General features: G+C 39.8%; 1 protein-coding gene across 5 annotated transcripts; it reads left to right on the forward strand.

Annotated features, from left to right (window-relative positions):
• Positions 1–1,893: 1,893 nt before the first annotated feature.
• On the forward strand, positions 1,894–22,474 carry zbtb34 (zinc finger and BTB domain containing 34). Of its 5 annotated transcripts, none has more exons than XM_085179472.1 (3): positions 1,895–2,405; positions 8,429–8,492; positions 9,525–22,474. In XM_085179472.1, the coding sequence occupies exons 2-3, from the start codon at positions 8,490–8,492 to the stop codon at positions 11,085–11,087; spliced, it is 1,566 nt and encodes a 521-aa protein (XP_085035598.1). In that variant the 5' UTR covers positions 1,895–2,405; positions 8,429–8,489; the 3' UTR covers positions 11,088–22,474. The 5 variants fall into 5 exon arrangements, with proteins under 5 accessions (XP_085035595.1, XP_085035598.1, XP_085035596.1 ...); XM_085179470.1 differs by having other exon boundaries at positions 1,895–2,322; XM_085179473.1 differs by having other exon boundaries at positions 1,895–2,322; positions 8,434–8,492.
• Positions 22,475–23,306: the final 832 nt, after the last annotated feature.

Genomic DNA, 23,306 nt, shown 5'->3' on the forward strand with positions numbered 1-23,306 from the left:
CCTGCACACAGATTAGGTCAGATATTCACCTGAGCTGCCAACCTGTCACTCACACTTTTAAAAAAAAAAGAGAGAAAGAAACACACAGCGCACATTCATTCCTCTCCACCACAAGGAGCATAGAAAGTCTAAGAGTAGACCAAAGACAGGTGTGTTTGTCCCTTTTACCAACAGAAAAACAGACACCATATCAAGTTTGATAAAAAGAGCAATAATATTAACATCTGGGGAGGTTACATTTGATATTTACACATGAATGGGTTATGAAGGATAAAATGAAATGAGCAAAGCTTTTATGCAAAAATTATATATATATATATATAAACTTGCGTGTGTATACTCCGCAAGTATACATACGCAAGTATGTGTGTATACTTGCGGAGCTTCTTTGAATACTGTTAAGTGCACATAAAACAGATTACAGCAGGGAAGAAATCCTTTTATCTCAGTGAGAGCCAAATTAAAATAGTGTTTGCCTAAACTCCTCCTACACTGATATTCTTTTATACTATGTCATTATTGGTCGATTTCTTAAATTAATTGTAGAATTACGACCAACAATGTTTATTTCTACTATGTGAGCCAACACTGGGCTTTATGAAACAGAACATTTCCTCATTCTGCTGAGTTCCAGTGTTTTCCTCACTCGTCCATGGACATTCACCACATGGCTCAAAGCCAGAGAAACACATTTACATTTTTGCACATCACTTACATTCAGTTTAGCAATTTACTATTATTATTATTATTATTAACAATAATGTCATTGTTTAAATTGGATGACTCCCTTGCTATCCTGATGTACCTTAACCTTTTGAAAGCTGCGCGTCACTGTGAGAGGTCGAGATTGTGTTTCATCAATTTAGTCTCTGGCGCCCCTTTGTGGTAGAAGGGAATTCATGGTTTTTAATGTATAATGCCAGATTATCGTAGATTTACCAGAAGTATTAACAAAGCACGTTGGAAAAATATAATAAAATAAAAATATATATACATATATTATCAACTCTTATGAACGCAGAGTTGACTAAAGCTGTCGAAGCAGTTTGATCAAACGAGACAGAGTTTAAGACACTTGGTGATAATGCAGATGTTTTGGTAATAAACTTATGCTTCTAAACTAAACAATAAAATGTGTGTGCGTGTGTGTGTGTGCGTGTGTGTCGCTGCCTGCGTGAAAATGTGTGTGTGCGTGTGTGTGCGTGTGTGTGTGTGTGTGTGTGTGTGCATCTTGGGGGCGGATGGGGGAGGTGAGGGTCTCTACACAGCTGGAAAGTGCCGGTGTCGTGCCAAACTAGGTATCCCCGACAGAATTTGTTTCCCCTGCGTCGGGAGCACACGCTGGACTGTCCAAATCACGGACAAACAGTATCCCACATTGTTGATTTTTAGTTTACAAACACTTCTTATAATGACTAACTACTCCTGACATTTTTGAGATGTTAGCTCTTTATACAACGAAGTTATAGTGGGATACAAATAATATCAGGCTGATCCTGCCACAATTTGTTCCCCCTGTGTAAATCACGGACAAACAGTATCCCACATTGCTGATTTTTCGTTCACAAAGACTTCTTATTATGACGCATTACTCCTGAAACTTTGGAGGATTTAGCTCTTTATATAGTAAAGTTACAGGAGAATAAAAATAGTTATCAGCCAAAATGTTAATGGTTTATTAAAAGAATCCCACCTGACACCCGTGAGCAATAAATATATAATTTTCTGTTGTAACCCTCAAACTGAATGGTAATGTAACGATACTAATTTTTCACAAAATGAAAACATCAGTACTTCTTGCGTGCTCCCAGCACAGGGGAAACAAATTCTGTCGGGGATACCTACTTTGGCACAACACCGGTATAACTTGATTCCAATAAAGCAAACGATAGTTTTACCAAATTTACAAGATTTACTTTATAGAGCTTAGCAAAAGTGAAAGCACTCGAATCTGACGTACACTGCCGCGTTATGGGCGTAGACGTATAAGAGAATGTATAGCCACGTTATCTGTAGAAAACAATCAGAGCGCGACTGTGGGTTACTTTACATTTATTTTTCCGCCTGTGCGCGTCCTCCATCACGTTCTATACTGGGAACACGATGTTACAGTATGCAACGCTGACATGAAGCAAGGGAGGGGCTGCTGCAAACCACACTGATAGAATGAATGTAAAGAGCCTAAAGAACACTTCCTGTTGATGCAAAAATTGCAGCAGCAACTGTCTGACACATCTGGACTGGAGAGGGGGGGAGGCCTGGCTGTAGCGTTAGCGAACCACTGAAGGGAATGGACAACGTTTAATGCTAATCTGCAAGACGGTGAGTTTGGTGGACTTAAGATCTGGCATGGACTGGTGACCATAAATACGCTTGTAAAGTCGGGTCTTCTGTGCTCTCGCAGTGTGAGTAATGAGGAGTTATTACCCGCGACCGCTAGCAACTAATTGCTAGTTAACGTTAGCTCCTAGCTAGCACTGGTCGCTACTGAGCGGTTGCTCCTAAAGCTAGTTCTGTTAGCATAAGCTAACTAGCATGATACCGCTTTCATATGACAGCCTACATAGTTTGTGCCCGTGTTCGACGTTGTTGCCTAGTTAAATCGTGTGAGGGTGTCAAGCTTTTTTAAAGCGACAGAAAACGTGTTCAGCTCGTTAGCTTACACAGGAATAAAGTCTCTTTGAAAGTTATGTATTTTTTTTCAGGAATAAAGCTCGATTCCAGGGTAGCTAATGTGGCTAGTTAGCCGCTGCTTGAGCGGTGCTTGATACTTTTGGATGTCTCGGCCCGGTGAACTGAAGCAAATTTGTAACCCACCTTAATCTAACTAGAAGATACCGCAGAAGTGAGAAGCAGGGGAGATGTAAACAGAAAGCCGGTGGCTGTAAATTGTCAAGCTAGCGCTAACATTAGCTGCTCCGCAGAGTAGACCCCCCCCCCCCCCCCAAATTAGTAACTACCAACGAAGCGTTTGCATTAAAGTTTGAGACACCCTGCATTTGCTCCGCAATGGAAAGACATGCATGTGCGGTTAGATAGACGCTGCATGCTAATATTCTCCCATGCACATACCAGGCTGACACAGGTAAAGGGAGCTCATAATAAGTTAACGCACCAAATTAGCTCTAACAGTACGATTTATTTTTAACCCTATTCTTCGTTCCCAGGGTGGCATCGGTCCCCCATTTATTTTACATATCAGATAGTAGCCTGCATCTAATTTCGTTTTCATAAGGCAGGTTTTAAACATAAAGACTAAAGAACATATCAATGTAGCAGGGCTCTTTGGAAAAGTCGGTGCCTACTAACTTATAGTGATGTTACAACTGTGAAGGGCAAAGTGCAGAGACATCATGGCGAGCTGTCAGACACATTATAAGGAATACCTGGGTTCATTGTCACCAAGCACTTGTGCTTATTGCTGTTATCTTATATTTTCCATTTAAATATGTTGATAATTTACAAAGAAACCACCAACTTGTGTTATTCGTTAATAACGATATCGGAAAACAGTAGTAATATCTTATATATTACGAGTCATGTTAGAACAGAGTGGAATTAATACAGTTAGAGTTGGCAATATGGTTTAAACCCGCCCAACTGTCCGCTTTTGTTTTGTTTTTGTTTTTTTTGCTTTGCTTTCTGTTTTGGAGAAGCAGCAATATTGTGTTATGAAACACAAGACAGTTAGCAGGAGAGTTAGCTATGTACATTGTTATATGCTAAAACAGGGCTCTGTGTTGTAACCTGGTCATTTAGAAGATTATTGGGGCATAAATATAGTGACTGCCTGTAGTAATTTTGTCTGTTTCAGATACATTACAGTGCCATGCAAATTTCATAATAATAATAATTTCTCCACTGTGTTTTTCTCATGATTTGTGATGTTTATCTCTCAATTCTTTATATAAATGTTACTGTGTTGATGTTCTTTTATATTATAACCTAAACTCTAATATTTTCTCATGCATTTCCTTAAATTGTCTTATTAAATTGTACAATATTTATAACAAAGTAAAATGTAGACATTCGATAACTGCTTTGCTACCATCAGTAGTTGTAACAGTGTAAGAACTGTAGATTTGCTCCAGGTATAAATACAGTGTAGTGAAGTGATGGCTCAGCTAATTGCTGCTGGTCATTAAAAGTGCTGTTCATATGATGTAGAAAATTTGTCAGGGAATGCGTGACAACTGATTCAGAAAAGGAAAAGTCATAAAGTATTGTTGTGTGTGTGAACAGGGTTGCCCTTTAACTGAACCTGGCACAAACAGTTTGTGCAAATTTTACTGTACAAGGTTGTGTGTGGATCAATAATTGTTGTAACACTGCAATGGCGATAAAGATTATACTGCTTGAAACCCTGTTTATTCCCCCCTAAATGATGACGCCTTTGTAAGGAAAATGCATTTGTGGGTTGAGCTGCTGAGTCAAGGATGTTGGTTGCACCCATGAAAATCTTGACAGAGTGGTTTTTATCATAGACTACCTCCAGAATTTGGGAGTGGAGAGGGTTGAATGGGCTTCCTGCAGTCCTGACCCGAATCCCGTTAAACACTTGTGTGATAAACCTGGGTGTCCAGTTTGTGCCAGAGTGATCAACACAGCCCCTCTGGCTCACCAATGCTGGTTTAAGCATGGGATGCCATCCCACAGCAATGTGTAATCAAGTTGGTCACCAGCATGAGGAGTGGGTGGCAGGCTGTTCTGGCTATGTATGGTTCTTCCAGGTGCTACTGAGACCCCAGTTTGTTGAATTAAGCCCCTTTTCCATTAGGATCGACTTGGCACAGTTTGCCATGGTTTCCAGGGTTTTCCATTAGGTCCAAGTACCTGGTACCAGGTACTTTTTTAGTACCTCTGGCAGGTTCTAAAATGTCACGTCGTCAGACTGCATGGCACCGATTAGCTGGTCAGTAGTGTCACTAGGATGAGTCATGAGAGCGTCTAGTTGACGAAAATCAAAACCGCCATTTTTGTTTTCCGCGAGTCTGATGAAAAGCCACAGACCAAACACCAGGTATGTTCCTCCCTTGACATCCATCTTTGTTGTAACATTCCTGTCGCATATTAATTATGTCGCGGCACGCTCCTACACGTTGCCATGATAACGACCGCACAAATCAGGAGGCACTAAATTGTAATGGAAAACCATTTGATCTGAGAGGAGTCGAGTCCATCTGAGTAGGTACTAATGGAAAATGGGCTTTAATTGTAATTGTTGAACTGCCAATAACTCTCATTTCTTCATATTTTAATTATCCAATCTAATAAACAACACCAAACAAGAGTCAATTACAGAATAAGCTGTTTGGCACTGGCAGAGAAGATTTGCCAAGTTTTTCATGGGTGCAACACATATACTTATCTCTGCTGCTCAACCCAAAAATTCATTTTTTATAGGAACATGGCACCATTTAAGAGGAAATAAGCAAACTTTCCAAAATTACAAGATGTATTGCAAAGAAGCATTGTTACAGTAAAGAATTAACCGACTAAACACAAATATCCTTACCTTTTCTGCTAAGGTTAGTTACTCTTAACTAAATTCTTCAGCTGCTGCTTGTAGTGAATGCATATGATGAAAAAGGAACGATAACATTAACCTCCTTGTATGTTATCTTGAATCTTATCTTTGGGGAGCACACTGTCACCAACAAGTCATGTGAATGCTTACATTGCTGTATGATTGTGTTAGTCAATTGTTCCTCATTAGTGGTTTATGAATGTAAGTATTTTGTGTGTGTGTGGGGGGGGGGGGGGGGGGGGGGAGTGCAGTAAGATTATAGATATGGATGGTTTGTACTATAAAGTTTTCCACTGTGTTCATCTCATAAGCATGTGAGTAGGCAGAAACGAAGGATGAGCATTTTCTTGAATTCCACTTATGTACTGCAAACAAATTTAATAAGCGAAGACACCCAAAGGCTAAGCATCCAATATTTAGCTCTGCTTTCTGATATTTTACTAAGCCTTAACGTTTTTCAGAATGTGCCTTATTTTCACTCCTAAGAGTTTCACATCGTACCCTCCCCTAGGTGTATCACAATTTAGTTTATTTTTGTGTATCTATACATATATATATTTTTTAAAATCTCATTAAAAATGCTCCCCGAGCCTTTTGCTTGTGAGGCACTTCTGTCCTGATGTTGAAGAAAGCATACAGTGTTTGCCTGCTGACTTAGACTTTCAGTGAAATGGCAGCATTTTAGAATCCAAACTTGTGTGTGTGACATCTTTCCATCACTGTTAAGCTGATGTTTTGGTTATGTAGAATATCCCTTTCTTTTTTTACCTGCCTACATTAAGCAGCTGTGTCAGATTGGTCTATTACCAGACAGGGAACTTGAGCCACAGATGTAATTTTTGAGCTGAGTTTAAACATTTTCAGCTTTCCCATGTGAGCCAAGCATGTGACCCTCACTCAGCATGTGCATCTCAACTACTGAGCATGCATTCTTTGGCTGCCCTTCCACTTGGCTCCTTCTCACATGCATGCTGTTGGCAGCCACTGCTAGAATCTTTTTTTTTTTTTTTTTTTTGCGCATGTGTATGAAGATGTTGTATTTGAATGCTGCCTATGGAGGAAGTGAAACTAATGCATGTCTGCTTTAGGGTTCTTTATGTTTTCTTACCACTTCTCCTTTCCTAAACCAGGATGACGACATATGGTTTGTTGGACAGGTGTCTTGGCACGCTTTGGCAACTAGATAAAGTGTTTATGTTCCCAAAGTGCTGACAGGGACTAAATGCACAGAAGATCATGCTGAATTGCCAGCAAGGGGGCAGGAGGGATGGAGGAGGTGCAGAGGGATAGATTATTTAAGGGCAGATGGAGTTGAGAGGGAGGAAGTCTATTCTGGAGAACTGACACACCAGTTAAGGTTTGCAAGATAAATGTATTCGCTTTTACAAACAGAAGTGTTCCCAGTGTTGTTTAACTAGTTTGTCTAGGAAGGCAGGATTTCCATTTGTTGATATTTTTTAATCCACCTTAAATCAATATATTATTGTTGAAGCTTAGTGTGCCAGTTGTCAACATTGGCCGCTCCACTTTGATGGGGGCATGAAAGTGAAACCCTGAAAGTTGTAACTTTTAGGTTGTAAACCTTTTAATTTAGCTATTGGAGGTGTGCTCATCAAGAAAGAAAAGCGCAAACAGCAAATTTAAAAAACGGCGTACTTCCTCATGCTCATGTTAGGTATGAAAAAAGGTTTTTCTTTTTAAGAACGGTTATCTTGCGCTCATCTTCCAGGCAGAACCAGATTTTCTTCTTTCTCTGCCAAACAAGGTATACACATATCTTTATGGCACGACTAACTGCCTGATATAGCACAATGCAGTCAGTGTATGCGGGACACAGGAACATAATCTCTCTATCGCTTTCATTTCTTAGAGTTACTTTACTTTCAACTCCCTCTTTACTAGCAGCAGCGAGTAAGTAGTAAATGTAAGGAACTTTAAAGACATTAAACTATAGGACAAAGCATGGGAAACTGAAATTCTCTATTCAATAATAATTACACTTTATTAACTTTACATGTTGCCTTCCAAGAAAATGACCAAGATATTCAGCACTCCTACTTTACACTACTATGGACTATACAAGTTGCCCATTTCCTAAGGTATTTCCACTATTGTGTTTGAGTGTTGTTATGATGTTGTTTTCTTGAAAAGCTGTCTCTGGTCTGTGTTTGACTTTACTTTCGATATGTACCTCTCCTTGTTTCACCAGAGCACATTTTTTCAGAAAGTGTGATGTTGTATTTACTGTCAGGCCTTAGTTTGCAAGGGCTGTTACCTAGCTTGCTTCCCATGCAGGTGAAGTGCATTGTGTCACTTTATAACTGTAAATGCATGTCAGCAGAGCAGCAAGTCTGGACAAACTGGCAGCCGTTTGTACTTACAGTGAAATGACTTTTTTTCAAATGACTTGAAGCTCTTCTCTGAGGTTTTTACATAATTATTTTCTGAAGATTTTAGAGAGCTTTTGAGATCTTCCCATGATAATGCTACATTCTTCAGAGCTGAAAGAATGAAATCAGATTCCACATTGTTCATTTTCAAAGCACCAACCGTCCAGACATTACTTCAAAAACATGGTTTCATCTCATTGTCTTCTTTTGACCATATCTTTTGAAATGAATTGTTTGTTTGGTGGTTTATCTGCAACTGAGCAGTACAGTTGCAAGTGCTCTGGCCAGGACTAACTTCCCTTCATCATAATTACTGACATTTGGGATCTTTTTGTTGTCTGTCCATCTGGGTTTTAGATTTACATTTACAGTAGGCTCAGGTGTTGTCAACAACTGTAGTCTCTTATCTTCTCTCTGCTTCACATGTCCTACTGTCCAAGAAATTGATAGAACATTTTTAGAGGAGACGTTCCCAAATTGAAACTAAAGCAAGTTGATGTGTCATCCACAGCACAGACAGACTGGGAAAAACCTGACAGAGGACTATCTAACAGTCACATCAGAAGAAATAAATGGTAAATGGACCGGTTCTTATATAGCACTTTTCTACTCAAACACTCAAAACACTCCATAAAACATGCCTCATTCATCCAGAGTTTCTTTCTACACCTAAGTGTGTTCAATCTAAAATTCACAACCATTCACACTACACTGAACAACTTGGAGAGCAACTTGGGGTTCCGTATCTTGCCCAAGGATACTTTAGCCAGCAGACTGGATTATTCAGGCTTTGAACCACCGACTTTCCGATTAGTAGGTAACCTGCTTTACCTCGTGATCCACAGCCAACCCAAAGCCATGGCTGAGAATCTGATAATTGCCTCGTTGCTGTAATTTATTGCAGGGGCACTGTTTTGGCAAAAATTTAAGTGAGCTACGTGGTTCAACCAAGCATCTTTTTTCACATTGTATTAAGCACTCAGTTTGTGCTACTTTTAAACAGCATGTGTGTGCACATACAGGTTGAGAAATGGCTATTAAGAAATGGCTTTGGTAAGGTACCTAAGTTAAAATTTGACATGTCACAATCAGTCCAGCAACTGGCAGCGACAGTTGCATTCCTAGACAACCGTGTGTGTGCATGCAGTGCAACCAAAAACCAACTTTTAGTCAGTTCATCCAGTTGCCTGTGGCAGATATATTAGTCTAGTCACCCTAATGCATATGTAATTAACACAATTATTATTCACATATTCATGTTGGTGGTTAATGCCAATGAGAAAAGCATAAAATCTTGAATGTTTGGAGGTTGTTAGGGTAAAGAGTGAACTTGAAAGAAATTGGAATCTATCCATCCATTTTCTCCTGCTTGTCTGAATAGGAGTTTATTTTTTGTCAAATTTTAAAAATGCTTTGAGGAGCAGTTTAAACCTACTTAACATTATAATGTTAATGAAGGTATGATTTAGTGCAGGGCTTGAATGACATGGCATTAGTTTCTGCACAAAGCTGAGTGTATACATGGCCCAGTGCTTTTTTGTACCTAGAAGCTATTAAAATGTTGCAGTTTAATATGACAACATTTGTCTTTTTTCTTCTCCCATCAGGCTGTCAACAAACTGGAGAAACGTATACAAGAAATGGACGACGGCAGCTACATCGAGTTTGATGTGCCGGAGTTCAGCAACACTGTTCTGACCCAACTCAATGAGTTGCGGCTGCAAGGGAAGCTGTGCGACATCATTGTTCACGTTCAGGGCCAGCCCTTTCGAGCCCACAAGGCCGTGCTGGCAGCTAGTTCACCCTACTTCCGTGACCACTCAGCTTTGAGCACCATGAGTGGCCTTTCCATTTCAGTCATCAAAAGCCCTGAGGTGTTTGAACAGCTTCTTGCTTTCTGCTACACAGGTCACATGTCCCTGCAGCTCAAAGATATTATCAGTTTTCTCACCGCTGCCAGCTTTCTGCAAATGCAGGCAATCATTGACAAGTGCACTCAAATCCTGGAGAGCCTCCATTCCAAGATCAGCCTCCCAGTTAGTGTCAGCAGCCCAGAGAAAGACAGCTTGCAGACTAGCCGCAACGGGGTCAATGACAGCAACCTCTTCATAAATCCCACCCAGATCTCCCCCCCTTACTACTCCCGACAGAGTCAGGCAGGGAATGAAGTGCGCTTGGAGCTGGGAGGAAAAAGCCTGGGCCGGGTGAGACAGCAGCAAGAGGAAGGCCACTCGGATCGTGGCAGTAGTGATAGTGTGTCAGAGCACGATGCGCCCGTGGAGGGAGAAACAGAGCAAGTGGAACTGATTGGCAAAGATGGGCAAGTAACAGATGTGCATGTGAAGATAGAAAAGACCGATAGGCCCACTTACTCAGACAGTTCCTCAGCTGGTGATGATGGCTATCACACAGAGTTGGTGGATGGAGACCAGGTAGTGGCTGTCACTGTGGGCTCTTATGGTCCTGTAATCCAGCCTGCTTCCTATTCTTACTCAGGGCTGTCCTCCCCGTGCTTTGTCAACCTCAGCAACACCAGTCCTTCCCGCTCCATTCTCAGTGGCTTCAGAGGTGGCCGAGCCAGGGCAAAGCGCCCGTTGGCTATCCCCGCAGGGGTGCTGAGTCATATTAAACCAGGCTCAGACGATGGCGAATCAACTGTGGGACCCACAGGGTTGGAGAACGATGTGCGAGAACGTAGCCTACGGAGCCAGTGGTACCCTTACAATGAGAGACTCATTTGCATCTACTGTGGAAAGACCTTCAATCAGAAAGGGAGCCTGGACCGCCACATGCGCCTGCACATGGGAATCACCCCATTTGTTTGTAAATTCTGTGGCAAGAAGTACACAAGGAAAGACCAGCTGGAGTACCACATCCGTGGCCACACGGACAACAAGCCCTTTCACTGTCAGATCTGTGGGAAATGCTTCCCATTTCAGGGCACCCTTAACCAGCACCTGAGGAAGAAGCACCTGGGAGCATCAGAGGGCAGCAATCACATGGACTCTCCAGAGAGGATGGAGGGAAGCTCAGGTCAGAAGGACCAAGAAGATACGTCTGAGGGGATGGCCTTTGAGGCACAATATGCAGAAGAGGCACCAGCCAATGAAATGGAGGAGAGTTCAAAGTGCAGTCCAGAGGAGGCTCAAGCATCAAGATGTGATTTTTAGGTCCTGCTTCAGGTTAAGGAAGCTTTAAGAAATGTTTATTTCAGCGCAATTTAAAGGACTCTCCTCTTTTTGAATCAGCTCCCGCTACTATGGACCTTTCTTTCATCGAGGGTTTCTGTCAGTTTTGTGAAAGTTAAATGCTAAATACAGAGAGAAAATGGGTGCTTTATAGAAATCGGATTCTTTCAAGTAAAGGGAGTAACAACTTACTATTTTTAAGGTGGTCCCAATAATCAAGACCCCCGGATTGATTTCTCTTTTTATCTTTCCATGTTTTTTAAAACATATTTACAGAGTTATATAGGCATGTTGCAATAATTGATAATGTGAAAGCTCTGGTAAGATGCTTGTCATATCACCTTTTTACCTAACCTGTTTTTGCACATGTGGCCACAGGAGGCCACTTACACACAAGGAATGATTTTTCTGCCAGTGCAAAGCTTCGTGTGACATATCCGTTCAATACCTCATGATGCAACTACATACTCATAATAGACAGTATTTTAACTTAAATGAAACTCACCAGGTTCTACCTCATAGCCAAGAACCTACCAGGCACAGATGTGTTCAATGTTTAAAATCCGTTCTAGGTTTTTTGTACAGTATCTTATTGCCAAACCCTGTAAAGAATATTCTTTCAACACAAAGCCTTGATACTTAGGGGAAATATTCCTTGCTGATTGTATGGATTAGGGACAAAGTCCTTGTCAAATGTTTCATGGTTAGCCAGGATAACATGATTAAGAAGGTGCTATGTTATGAGTAGAAAGATTGCTGGCCTACTTGTGTGCTATTGGGCAAATATGGAGAGCAGAGTAAGAGAAATTTCTCTGTTATTTTTCAAGATAAAATTTTTTTTTCTTCAAAACACTTCAGGATTTTATCTCTCATCACTACTGGAGATCTCACTCTGTCAGCCTAGGCGTGTTTTTAGATGCTGCCATCCATGTAATGGATGAATCTCATCCATACAGTGAAGTAATTTGTATTCCTCTATATCCCCTGTATGAGGTTTATTCAGAACTATTATATATGTTTTTGTTTTTTTCTGGGGTAGGCTTCCAGTCTGATACTCAGTGTCTAACAGAGGCAGGGAGTACTCATTGTAAACTCAGCACACCAGGAACAGCTCTGGATGTGTTCACCTAAATCACTATAATATACTAGTCTGAACAATATGCAAGCAGAAAGAACAAAGGAATCTCAGCCATTGTGACATGGTTTTTCTTCCATTATTTGAAAGAGCTATGGGTTTGTTTTCCATTGTGTCCTCTACAATTGGACACTTAATCTGTGATATTCATTTTCTGCATTGTTCAGGGTCAGGTGCAGACTTGTAACACGTTTTCCTCATTTTGTCAAGCCCACTTTATGGTATTGTCAAGGTTAAGAGGTAAATGTTTTAAGAGGTAGCTGATGATCCAAAGTATCGATGCACTTTGCAGAGTTAGCAGTTTGGGTGAGTGCTGTCCCAGTAATAAAATGTGCTAATCTGTCTTAATTGTGATGATTTTTACTCTGAGTAAAAATGTCTTGAGCTTTGATGAGACTCTGCAATCACATAAATACTTTTGGCTACAAGTCACATATATGGTAACATTGCATTTTATCTATACTATTTGAATTACGGGGATGGGGTGTTGTGGGAATATAGAGATTTATTTCCATTGTGATTTAAAAATTCATATTCACATTTAAAAGGCCTGGTTGATGATTAGAATTTGCTAATTTAAAGCTCAGCTGGGTGGTTCCTTTTGTGCTATTTTTTGCTTTCTTACTTGCCATCCAGCTGGTTAATGCCTTTATTTTTGAAGAGCACCTGCTTTATGCTTTTATTTTGTCCCAACTGGTCCATGCTGAATTTGTGTCAATGAATTGAGAATTGATTGACAATTTTATAGTTTTCATATTATTTCCTACGTTGTGTGCATTTGGTGGGAGAATCTTGTGTTTTGTTGCTTATGTCAGATTTTATATTAAGAGTGCAGTCCTTTTTATTCCTTTGAATGTGCATTCATCGTCTTTACTCATCGACAAACCAAAATTTGGATAATTTTGCAAAATCGGTATAGCTAGCTTTTCATTGTCTTTAGTGTACGAATTTATCACAAACACTCTTAATCACCATCACCAATGTCTGTCTGTCAGCATATACAGTACTTTTTTAGATGAATGTTTTCCAAGTCAAGTATATTTTTGTCAGCGGGCGATGCGCGCAGGGTTGCCAGCTGATCTGACCTCAACAAAATCAGTTTCTGATTCATGTTAACCTCACTACGATAATTCTTGCCCTTTATTTGAAGACAAAAAAACAACAACAAGCATTTCTTCTTGGAATATTGTCAGCAAGGTTTTGTGAATAGGGTACAAACTGCTAAAATATTTTTGTGCCAAAAGACAACACCAAAGACTAATAGGGGATGATTTTTTTTTTCTGGTAAATTTTGGCTGGATTGTGTAATTTAATGCTCGTTAGGAAGAATAGGTTCTTAATTTAATGTGAGACTAATTCATTGCAATTTGCAAAAGAATGTATGTTTCCCAGCTTATAACAATCACTTGTGTAGAAAATAAATAAATGAACAAGCAGAAATTAAGTAGCAGAGTCATAAATAACATAACAATACTAAGCCATAAAAACAAGGTATAAAAGTTGTGCAGTAGGTAATGTAATTGTTTAAAGCCAGTGTAAAAAAGAGAGACTGCTTCACAACAAGTGGCATCTTAAACTTAGTGCCTTGCCACAAGCTTTATGTTTTAGATTCTGGCACTTGGATTTTTGTGCCTCTTTACTTTTGGAATGGATTAAATGGAGAGATTATGATGAAATATGGCTGCATCTTTTATTGTGAAGTGGAGCCAAGAATGAATAGAAATTAAGTCATGTCATTCTTGTCCATTTTGTACTAGTCTACTTAAGCTCTGCCCCTAATTTTCACTTGCTATCACTGGATTTTTATTTTGTTTTATTAATCTGTGACATGATGGGCAACTGATTTTAAAGCGTAACTGATTTTGTAGCATTTGATTACAATCAGATGAGGCAAACTTGTTCCCTGCAAGCCGCTGCCCTATAGTCAGAGGCTATACTAAATCCCCTCCTCTTTAACGATCGAGGACAATCTAAGCAATGTACTGTAGTTTATGCATTTAAGTAGAGACAGGAGATGCATGAGAACAGACAGGATATTTAGCTGATCGTAAACTGAGTATTTGTGCAGAAAAATATCTTACCTACATATGCTGTAGCTGAATTGCACGCTGCTCAGCCAAAAAAATTGTGTACAATTGCCAATTTTTTAAAACTTTTTTTTTCTGTCATTGATTGTGCACTTACTTTTTGTTGTTGTTTTTTGGTTAAAAGTTCTATCCAGTTCTACCAGTTCTAAGTTCTACCAGTTCTATCCGATGAGTCTCCTTTATCCCTGTAGTTACCTGTTAGGGACTCAGTTATCTTAAAGGCCTCAATCACTTCTGTAAGGACCTCTCCCCTCGAATGGTGCTTTGAGATTCAGTTTTCTGTCCTCAGTAAGTAAGTCCATGTTTTTGTTGTAGGTGAACAGGGGCGTAATTGTTTAAATGTTATTCATGTATCATAGTTATGTACGTGGCAGTACACACCTACAAAAACCAACTAAACTTGATAGACACTCGAATCGACCGTCTTCGTCAGCTTGTAGTTCCACCTCGCTGAGAGGGACAGGATATGCATTTTGGGCCACACGTATTCAAAAAGAAGTGTTTACAAGGCTGTCAGACTACTTTGTGTTTTTTTATCTTTGTTTTTTTAATTTTTTTTGCAAACTTGCAACTCGTCCTGTTCCTTTTGTAAGAAACTCACTTCAGGTAGTTTACAAACACTGATACAGGCTTAGAAAAGAAATCGTAAGTCTTCCATAGCTTTTCTGTCAGTTTCTGTCCACTGTGTATTTTTTTACATTTTTTTCTTTGAAAAAAGAGAAGCAATAACCTTTTTGAAAGTGAAAGTGGTGTATTGGGATCATCAAACCTTTTGAAATATTGGCCTGTCATGTATCAAACAAACTGAAAGTCAGGGAGCTGTTGAATTGAAGTAGGACCAGGACAATTTGATATCGATTTATTTTTTATATATTTTCTGAAACTCTGGACAGATTGACTTCTTGTTTTTAGAGAAAAAAATATGAAAGTGAAAACGCGGTTGAAATGCTCAATTGAAAATCCAGTGGTAGTTGGTAAACTGCAACACGAGAACTGAGCGCGTGATTCAGTCATCAAACTCAGTGGCACTGTTCAGAGTTGCACCTCCAGCTGAGTGAAATAATGAAAGGGATTTTGGGCTATATAGCCACTGTTTGGGAGCGGGCTCTCTGTTGCTATGTTGAAGTTCAGTGGTCTCCTTTTGCTCCTCAGGCTCCGAGACAGTAGGTGCAGTTGTTCAGGATCAGAGGGGACATTTTCAGTCTACCTGTTGTTCCTTTTCCTTTTTGAATCCCCCCTAACTCTGCACTAGTATGTCTCTGGTTCGTGTGCATTTGGTGACAAGGCAAAACACAACATTAAAAAAAAAAGTAGAACTCAGGGTATATAGCATTAAAAGTGGTCTCACTGGACATACGTTCTACCATATGTCCGTAGTATAATTGTGCACTTCTCTTCAGGTGGGGAAACAAGTCCTCAGTCAGTTGTTCCCAAACATTCTGCCTCAAGGTCTCAATGAGCCCATATTTTCCACAGAGCTGAAGCATGAGGTGCATTTGAGCCCACGAACTGAACCATGATAGCAGAAATGCCTCCGCTCCTGTTTTGTCCACTCTACACACAACCTCACAACCCAACTGTGAACCTCAGAACTCTACTGTTTTGTACAACTATGAAGTAAATGAAGCTAGCTAGAGCTGATGTTGTATCTATTGCCATTTATGAATTTATTTTATAGCATGAAATAAAATATATTTATTCAAATTATATATTTTACTCATAATCATTCAGTGCTGCTTCATTTTGGTTCTTAAGCTTGTAAATTGCTTTTTTATTATATAAAAAATGTCAATAGAATAATGCGTTTGTAAAATAAAGACGCTGATTTGGCTCTGCTTTGTCTTTTTTTTGTTTTGTTTTGTTTCTCTTAACTGAACTGATTTATCAGTTGTTTAATATTAACACTTTTCTTAGAAAACGGGGAAAAGGAGAACTCTACTCACCCACCCTTTCTTTATTTATTATGTTGAACAATGTTAAAATGCACTGCAGTGATTCTATGTTACGCATGTGCAACTTTTACCCTCAAGAGGGAGCTAGAGAATAATATAATATCAGTTATGTCAGTATCAAAAGGTTACTGATTAGTTTGGAGAGTCGTAGAAAGGAGAGTATGTCAGATTCTTTGTGACTGAAAACAGGGAAATTTAATTTCACTTTTAAGATGTTAGAAAACTTTAAAGCAAACAATGGGAAATATGAAAATTAAGCTACTTTGAGTTAGGTAAGCATAATTTTTTGTGATGCTTGTAGAAGTTGACAAACATATAAAACAATAAACCTGATTAGTCTCAAATATTTTGATACATTTATCTTTACCCAACTGAACTGCGTTGTTCTTCCTGTCCGTACTGTGTTAAGGTCATGGGAGCAATGTATACATTAAATGATAGTGCACATGTGCGAAACCTTCACAAATGTGAGTGTCTGACATGTGTGTTGCTTTTGTGATAAAACATTGTCAGCTTCCTCTGTTGCACCTCGGTGAGCTCTGAGCGCATGTTAAACCTGTGTTTAACGTTGCTATACATTACACAGCGTGCTTCAACCTGTAGCCTGGATGGTTGACGTCACATTAGAAATATTAAGGACGTGTGAGACAAATGCTGACGACTTGAACGCTTTGACTTTTGCAGTGTTTCTGAACGGGTAACACATTTCACTTCCATTGCCATTTCAACAGCTGCCTCACACATGGAAAAATTGAGCCCCTTGGCTTTAAATACACTGGCAGATACCCTGAACAGTAAATAGTGAAAACCACAGATCAAAGTGATGTCTTAAAATTCCTTGTTTTGTCTTGTCCAAAATCCAGAGATATTCTCCTTATTGGCACGTGTGACAAAGACAAGGATCAAATACTATGTTGTAGGGATTATTACACTAGCTGCATACGCACCATGTAGTTATGGGTTTTATATGTGTGTACGTACACGCGAGAATAGGAGACCGTAATCATTCATTAATTCTGTGTGAGCTTGTGCAAGAATGCTGATTAAGCTTTCTTTTGAATTTGTTTACCACGCTTGTCAGGCAGTTTGTATCAGCTTGACATAAACTTCAATTATCTTTGGTAAGTAAATAACACAATACTTGGCAGTAGGTGATGCATCACTCGTTGCTGGAGGTTTTAATAAATTGGACGAATTATTTAAATGACAGCGTTATAGGACTGCAAAGACATGTGATCCTAAAATAACACCCTAAAGTGCTCTGTTCAGTGGAATAAGAGAATAAAAAGAACCACAAAATACAAGGCCAGGAACCCAGAGGTAGTCCCGTTTCCACAAGGCGTCTTTTGCTGCATTCTGTGAGTATGATGTATTGCGGCTTCGTAACACAAACTGAGCTGGATCCGAGTAAATAGTGGGTAGCTGTTTCATTAGTGTCAATATGACAGTTTTGGAGTTAGAATCTGATTGCTGGGTGTTTGTTGGACAAGTTGTTGGCTCAGTCATGAATACTTGCCTTGTATCATCTCACAGGCCACGAAGACTCAGCTACGGCCTAGAGTTCACAGATACTTCTGACTTACCTCCTCACTTAATCCCAAAGTGTTATATATGAAAGATAAGTGATGGAGTCTTTTTAAAGAAAAAAAGGACTTTATTCTGTAATACAGGTCTTGTTTGAATGAATTTCTTGTTTAAAGGAACCTAACTAACAACTCAGCAAAGTTGACATCTGTCCTCCTGACTCGAAACAGTACCATAACTCTTTAGGCCCAGTAGTATATGACTGAATAGATGTTACGAAAAACAAAGTAAGCAGTCAACCACAAGGCAAGGTTACAATCTTTCTTAATATCTTCATATTACAGAAGCTATGTGAAAGTTAATTACTGTTCCTTAGAATTGTTAGTCTGCCTGCTTATCGATTCTTCTTATCCTTCTACTTGCACTTGCTACAATCGTCTGATTTCAGTTTGAATGGCTGAGTGAATATTTTTGGAAATATAGTACACTTTATCTTCTTCTAGCTGTTGCTCTGCTCTCACCCTTTCACATTAAATCTTCGGCCATTTTTGTTAGTTGGGGAATCTCTGAGCTTCTGCTTTCTTATATGTATGCCTTTGGAATATTGACATATAAAAAATGCACACTTTTAATCTCAAAAATGACCCAATAAGCGTATTTTTTCACATGTGGAGCCACAGAAAGCACAGGTGATGAGAATACTGCGTCATCCTTAAATCCATGTGTGTTTTTCCTAAAGGTGGCAAGTCAAAGGCTCTGCTGGGAACAAGAACATTTACTGTGGCACTAGAGATACAGTAATGCCATTGTCATTGCTATGAATAACACCTGCAGTCCTGCTGCTGTGGAAAAACAATCTTAAAAAAGGCCCAGAGCTAGTGAACATAACTGCAAACTGGGGACTTCTCTTCAGGAAGCAGAGAAGACTGGAAGTGATTAGAGGACAAATATAAGCTTAAAGCCTCAAAACTCTGTCAAACTTTTCAAAAAGTGTCTTTTATCTTTACCTGATACAACAGGAAGTAATGAAGAAGTAACTGAATACATGCAGAATACATCTGTTTATGTGGATAGTGCATTTTTATGCCAACTAAAGCAAGACAGAAATGCAGTGAGATCGGCTAAAGTGAGTTTTAATGAGAAACCACTCTGACGGTTAATCATGTGTGAAATTTTGTGGTGGGGGGGCGGGGTGTTTTGTTTAAATGTACGATTTGCTCAGAATGATATCATTTAAATAGATTTGCTGAGGCTCGGCTGAAAAGGTTCCAAAGCAACCTTTGTAGCATCTGTAACAGCTTTTTAAATAAACCTTTTGTAACTTGTGAGTTAGCGTCTTCCTGAGTTGGCATGAGAAAAAAAAAAATGAGAGTGAGGGGAACCTCTGTCAGATTCCCAGAAACCACTCCTTTTCCCACAGAAACCCTTTTATGTTGTTCATATTTTCCTTTATTAAAACTAAGTCAAGCTGTTTCAATGACGTTGATTCATGATCAGGTCATTTTGACTCACAGGAAACTTACGGTTTAGAGGCTGTCTTTGTGATAAGCGATTTGGCCACTACTTACAGTCATCTGCCCCTTTGTTTGGTAAATCTTGCTAGCACCAGGCCAGAGCCCATTTTGCCTCCAGAACTGCCTTAATTGTTTGTGGCATAGATTCAAGGTATTGCAAAGATTCCTGAGCGATTTTGGTCCATATTAACACAACAGTATCACACAGTTGCTACTGATTTGTCAGTTGCACATCCATGATGTGGTTCATCTCAAACGGGCTCTGGTGACTGTCATTATAGATCCATTTTCAAGCCGAAGAAACTATTTTCAGATGATTTGAGCTTTGTGACGACTCAAGATAATCATCAGCCATCAGAAAATACATACACTGGGACAGACATAGTTACATATATCATCCTAAACTGGTACTAATAGGTGCAAAATGCATCCCCACGCTATTACACCACTAATACCAACATAAACTGTTAATACAAGGCAGGATGCATCCATGTTTTCATGTTGTTTATCTCTAATTCTGACCCTGCTATCCATTTCTATTTCGTATCAGAAATCGAGACCCATCAGATCAGGCAGCTCTGCTGAGCTTCCTGTTAGCTGACAGGAGTGGAAGCTTCAAGGTTTGACCTGTTGTGTGCTCAGAGATGCTCTTTAGTTACTGTTGGCTTTCTACATTCTCCTCTGACCTCTGGCATCAACAATGCATTTTTTTGCCCACAAAAATGCCTGGGAACTGGATATTTTTTTCTTTTTCAGACTATTCCCTGTAAACCCTTGAGATAGTTGTGCAGAAAATCCCAGTAAATCAGCAGTTTCTGAAATGCTCAGACCAGTTCATCTGGCAACAACAGCCATTCCACATTCAAAGCCATTTGAATCTTCTTTCTTTCCGACTCTGATGCTCATTTTGAACTTCAGCACGTCACCTTGACCATGTCTACGTGCCAAAAATCACTGAGTTGCTGCCATGTGATTGGCTAATTAGCTTTCTTATAGAGTAGACATCCACCAAAGAAATAAGCACTTTGTTTTTTTTGAGGGTTTGGTTAAGTATTTGGCAGCAATAATCCATCAGCTTTTTACAATATTAAATTAAATTTTAATAGTTTCCAACAGACATGCGGTGGCGCATGTTTTGCTTTTATATACCAATACACAAACATTTAGGATTTTGGATTCAGCTAAAAATTAATTGCTCTCCAAAGTCTGAATAATTTCTTGTAAATAAATTTAATGCCAGATAATAAAGAAGTTCGTATGTGGGTCTTTGTGTCCGGCATCTGTGAGCAATTATTGATTGAGGGAGCAGTGGAATAAAAATGCAGGGAGAACAGAGTTTGGCTTCTAGAGGTCACAGGTTCCACATGGGAAAAAAATTTACCGTGCACGAAACTGAAGCATCACTATCTTCAAAGATGCAATAAATTACACCGATAGAGATTTTTTAGTTTTCCATCAATAGAGATGCCATGCCTGCAGTATTTTTGGGGAGAGGGGGGGGGGGGGGGGGGGGGGGTCTTCGTATTGTGTTGCATAACAATTTCCATTGTGCTAAGGAAAATTCTTCTTGTTGACCCTTAAGAAATTTCCTCTGAAGGCCCTGCACAGAACTTGTAGACATTGTGGAAGAATATGAAACAATAGTCACGACATGTGCTCTAAAGCTAAAAGTAAATCTGCACATCTCCAAAGTTCAAACGCCGAGCTTTTGGAAAATGGGGACAATGGGAAAAACGGGGGGGGGGTATTAAATCCACCATAGTTAGACTGAATACGTATGATAAACAATGACGTGGCTATTCTTCCGAAGGAAAGCCTTGCCGCGTTATTATGTGTTTTTTATTTTTAAGCTTCTCTAATAACTCCCATATGCATCACAATCATTTTACTTCAGCAATTAGGAAGGGGTCAAATAAACGACTCGGAAAAATCTTTACTCCTTTTCCTTTTGGTACTGGGTGGCGCACAGAGTTGGCTTTTGCTCTTTGACATAGAGACGGTGACAGTGACGGACTCGAGTCGAGTCACAGTCGGGTCACTTCAGAGGAATGCTCCATTAAACAGATGTCAGCACTGATTTCAGAGACAGACTCTGAAACGATAGCATAGCATTCATACCTCAGGATACCTGACAGTCAGTAACATTAAAAAAAAGATGGCAGACCCCCCAAAAAAAAGGATTAACTTGATGTCACTTTCTTATCGTTAGTTTAAAATGTGTTGCAATTATGCTTTCATTACACACACACACACAACAGAAAATGATCTGGGAAACATTGAAAGCCTATATTCAAGGTTATAAAAGTACAAATTAGGGATGCACCGATACCGATACTGGTATCGGCCTCGATACCACATTTTCTAAAGTACTCGTACTCGTTAAAAGTCCCCCGATACCGGGGGCCGATACCACGGTCTGAGCCCTGTCTATGTTTGAGCGGCATGTAAGGGGTTAATCACAGGCCCCGAGTGCCCGCCCCCAGGCCCCGGCTGCAGCTCAGAGCGGGGAGAAGGGGAGGCGAGACAAGTCAGCCGTGTGGAACTATTTCAAAGTGAATGAAGACGCAAAAACAAAGGCGGACTGCAAATTGTGCTCAGCGAAATTGTCCAGAGGAGGCTCAAAAGGTAGCGCATTTAACACAAGCAATTTAATCAAGCACCAAATGCACTACAACGAGTACAAAGAGTTTACCCACGCTTATTTACCCATGCTTATTAGCACAGAGGAGCATAGCTGATGCTATAGCAGTGGGACGGAAAATAGTTAGGCATTTTAAACATTCCGCCTTAGCCTACTCCCGCCTCGAGGACATTAAGGGACAGCTCAACCAGCCAATAAAGAGACTGCAGCAGGACGTGGGGGTGGCTGTAGTTCAGGAGGTAGAGCAGGTCACCTACTGATCGGAAGGTTGGTGGTTCGATCCTTGGCTCCTCCCATCTGCATGTCAAGTATCCTTGGGCAAGATACTAACCCCAAGTTGCTCTCCGATGCATCCATCGGAGTATGAATGTGTGTGAATGTAGTTAGATAGCACTAAGTATAGATAAAGTGCTTGTGAGAATGGGTGTGATTGGGTGAATGTGGCATGTTGTATAGAGCGCTTTGAGTACTCCGAGAGAGTAGAAAAGCGCTATATAAGAATCAGTCCATTTACCATTTACCATTTACATACAGACTAGTGATGGGTCGTTCGCGAACGAAATGGCTCTTAGAGCCGACTCTTTGAAGTGAACGACGCGAGCCGGCTCCTTATTGGCAGCCGTGAGGTTTTTTTTTCTTTCTCTCACCCTCTCTCTCGCCCTTTTTTCCGCTAAACTCGCGCGCGGCCTGTACCGGCAGAGGGGGGAGGGGCGTAAGTTACACTCTCAGTAGCACAGGATCAGAGCCAGAGAGAAAGAGAGCGAGGGACAACAACGTCACATTATAAAGGTATAGTAATCATCCACTATTTTCAGTTGCAGATGATAAAGGATTCAGAAATCATGCAGGCCCATATGACAGAGAATGTGCATCTTCTTTTTGTTTTAATATTTTAATTTATATTTAATTGTGTTGTGGTTTGCAGTGTTTTGTGTTGTTTCACGTTAAATTTGTTTAAAAGGAAAAAGCTGAAAATTTAAATAGTTAAAAGTTTGAAACGTAAATAGTTGTTCTTTGTATTATATGATTTATTTATTACATTTTATGTGGAGTGAATAAATAAAGTATATTTATGGTGGACCTTAGAGACAAAGCACGTACAAACTCCAAAACACGTTAAAACTCCAAAACGCGTAAAAACTCAGAAGCACGTACAAACTCAGAATCACGTACAAAAGTCAACAGAAGTGCTCCAGGATGCTGGGCGCAGTGTTGAGCTTTTGTTACCTAGTGGCTACACAAGCCAGGAAGTATCAACAACCGGATTTGGTGTGTGGTAGTAACAGGTAAATGAATTTCTTTTTAAATTATTTGAATAAATATGAGTGCTTGTCTATAAATACACAAA

The sequence above is a fragment of the Neolamprologus multifasciatus genome, chromosome 12 (assembly GCF_963576455.1).
Source record: "Neolamprologus multifasciatus chromosome 12, fNeoMul1.2, whole genome shotgun sequence".
Classification (NCBI taxonomy): Eukaryota; Metazoa; Chordata; class Actinopteri; order Cichliformes; family Cichlidae; genus Neolamprologus; species Neolamprologus multifasciatus.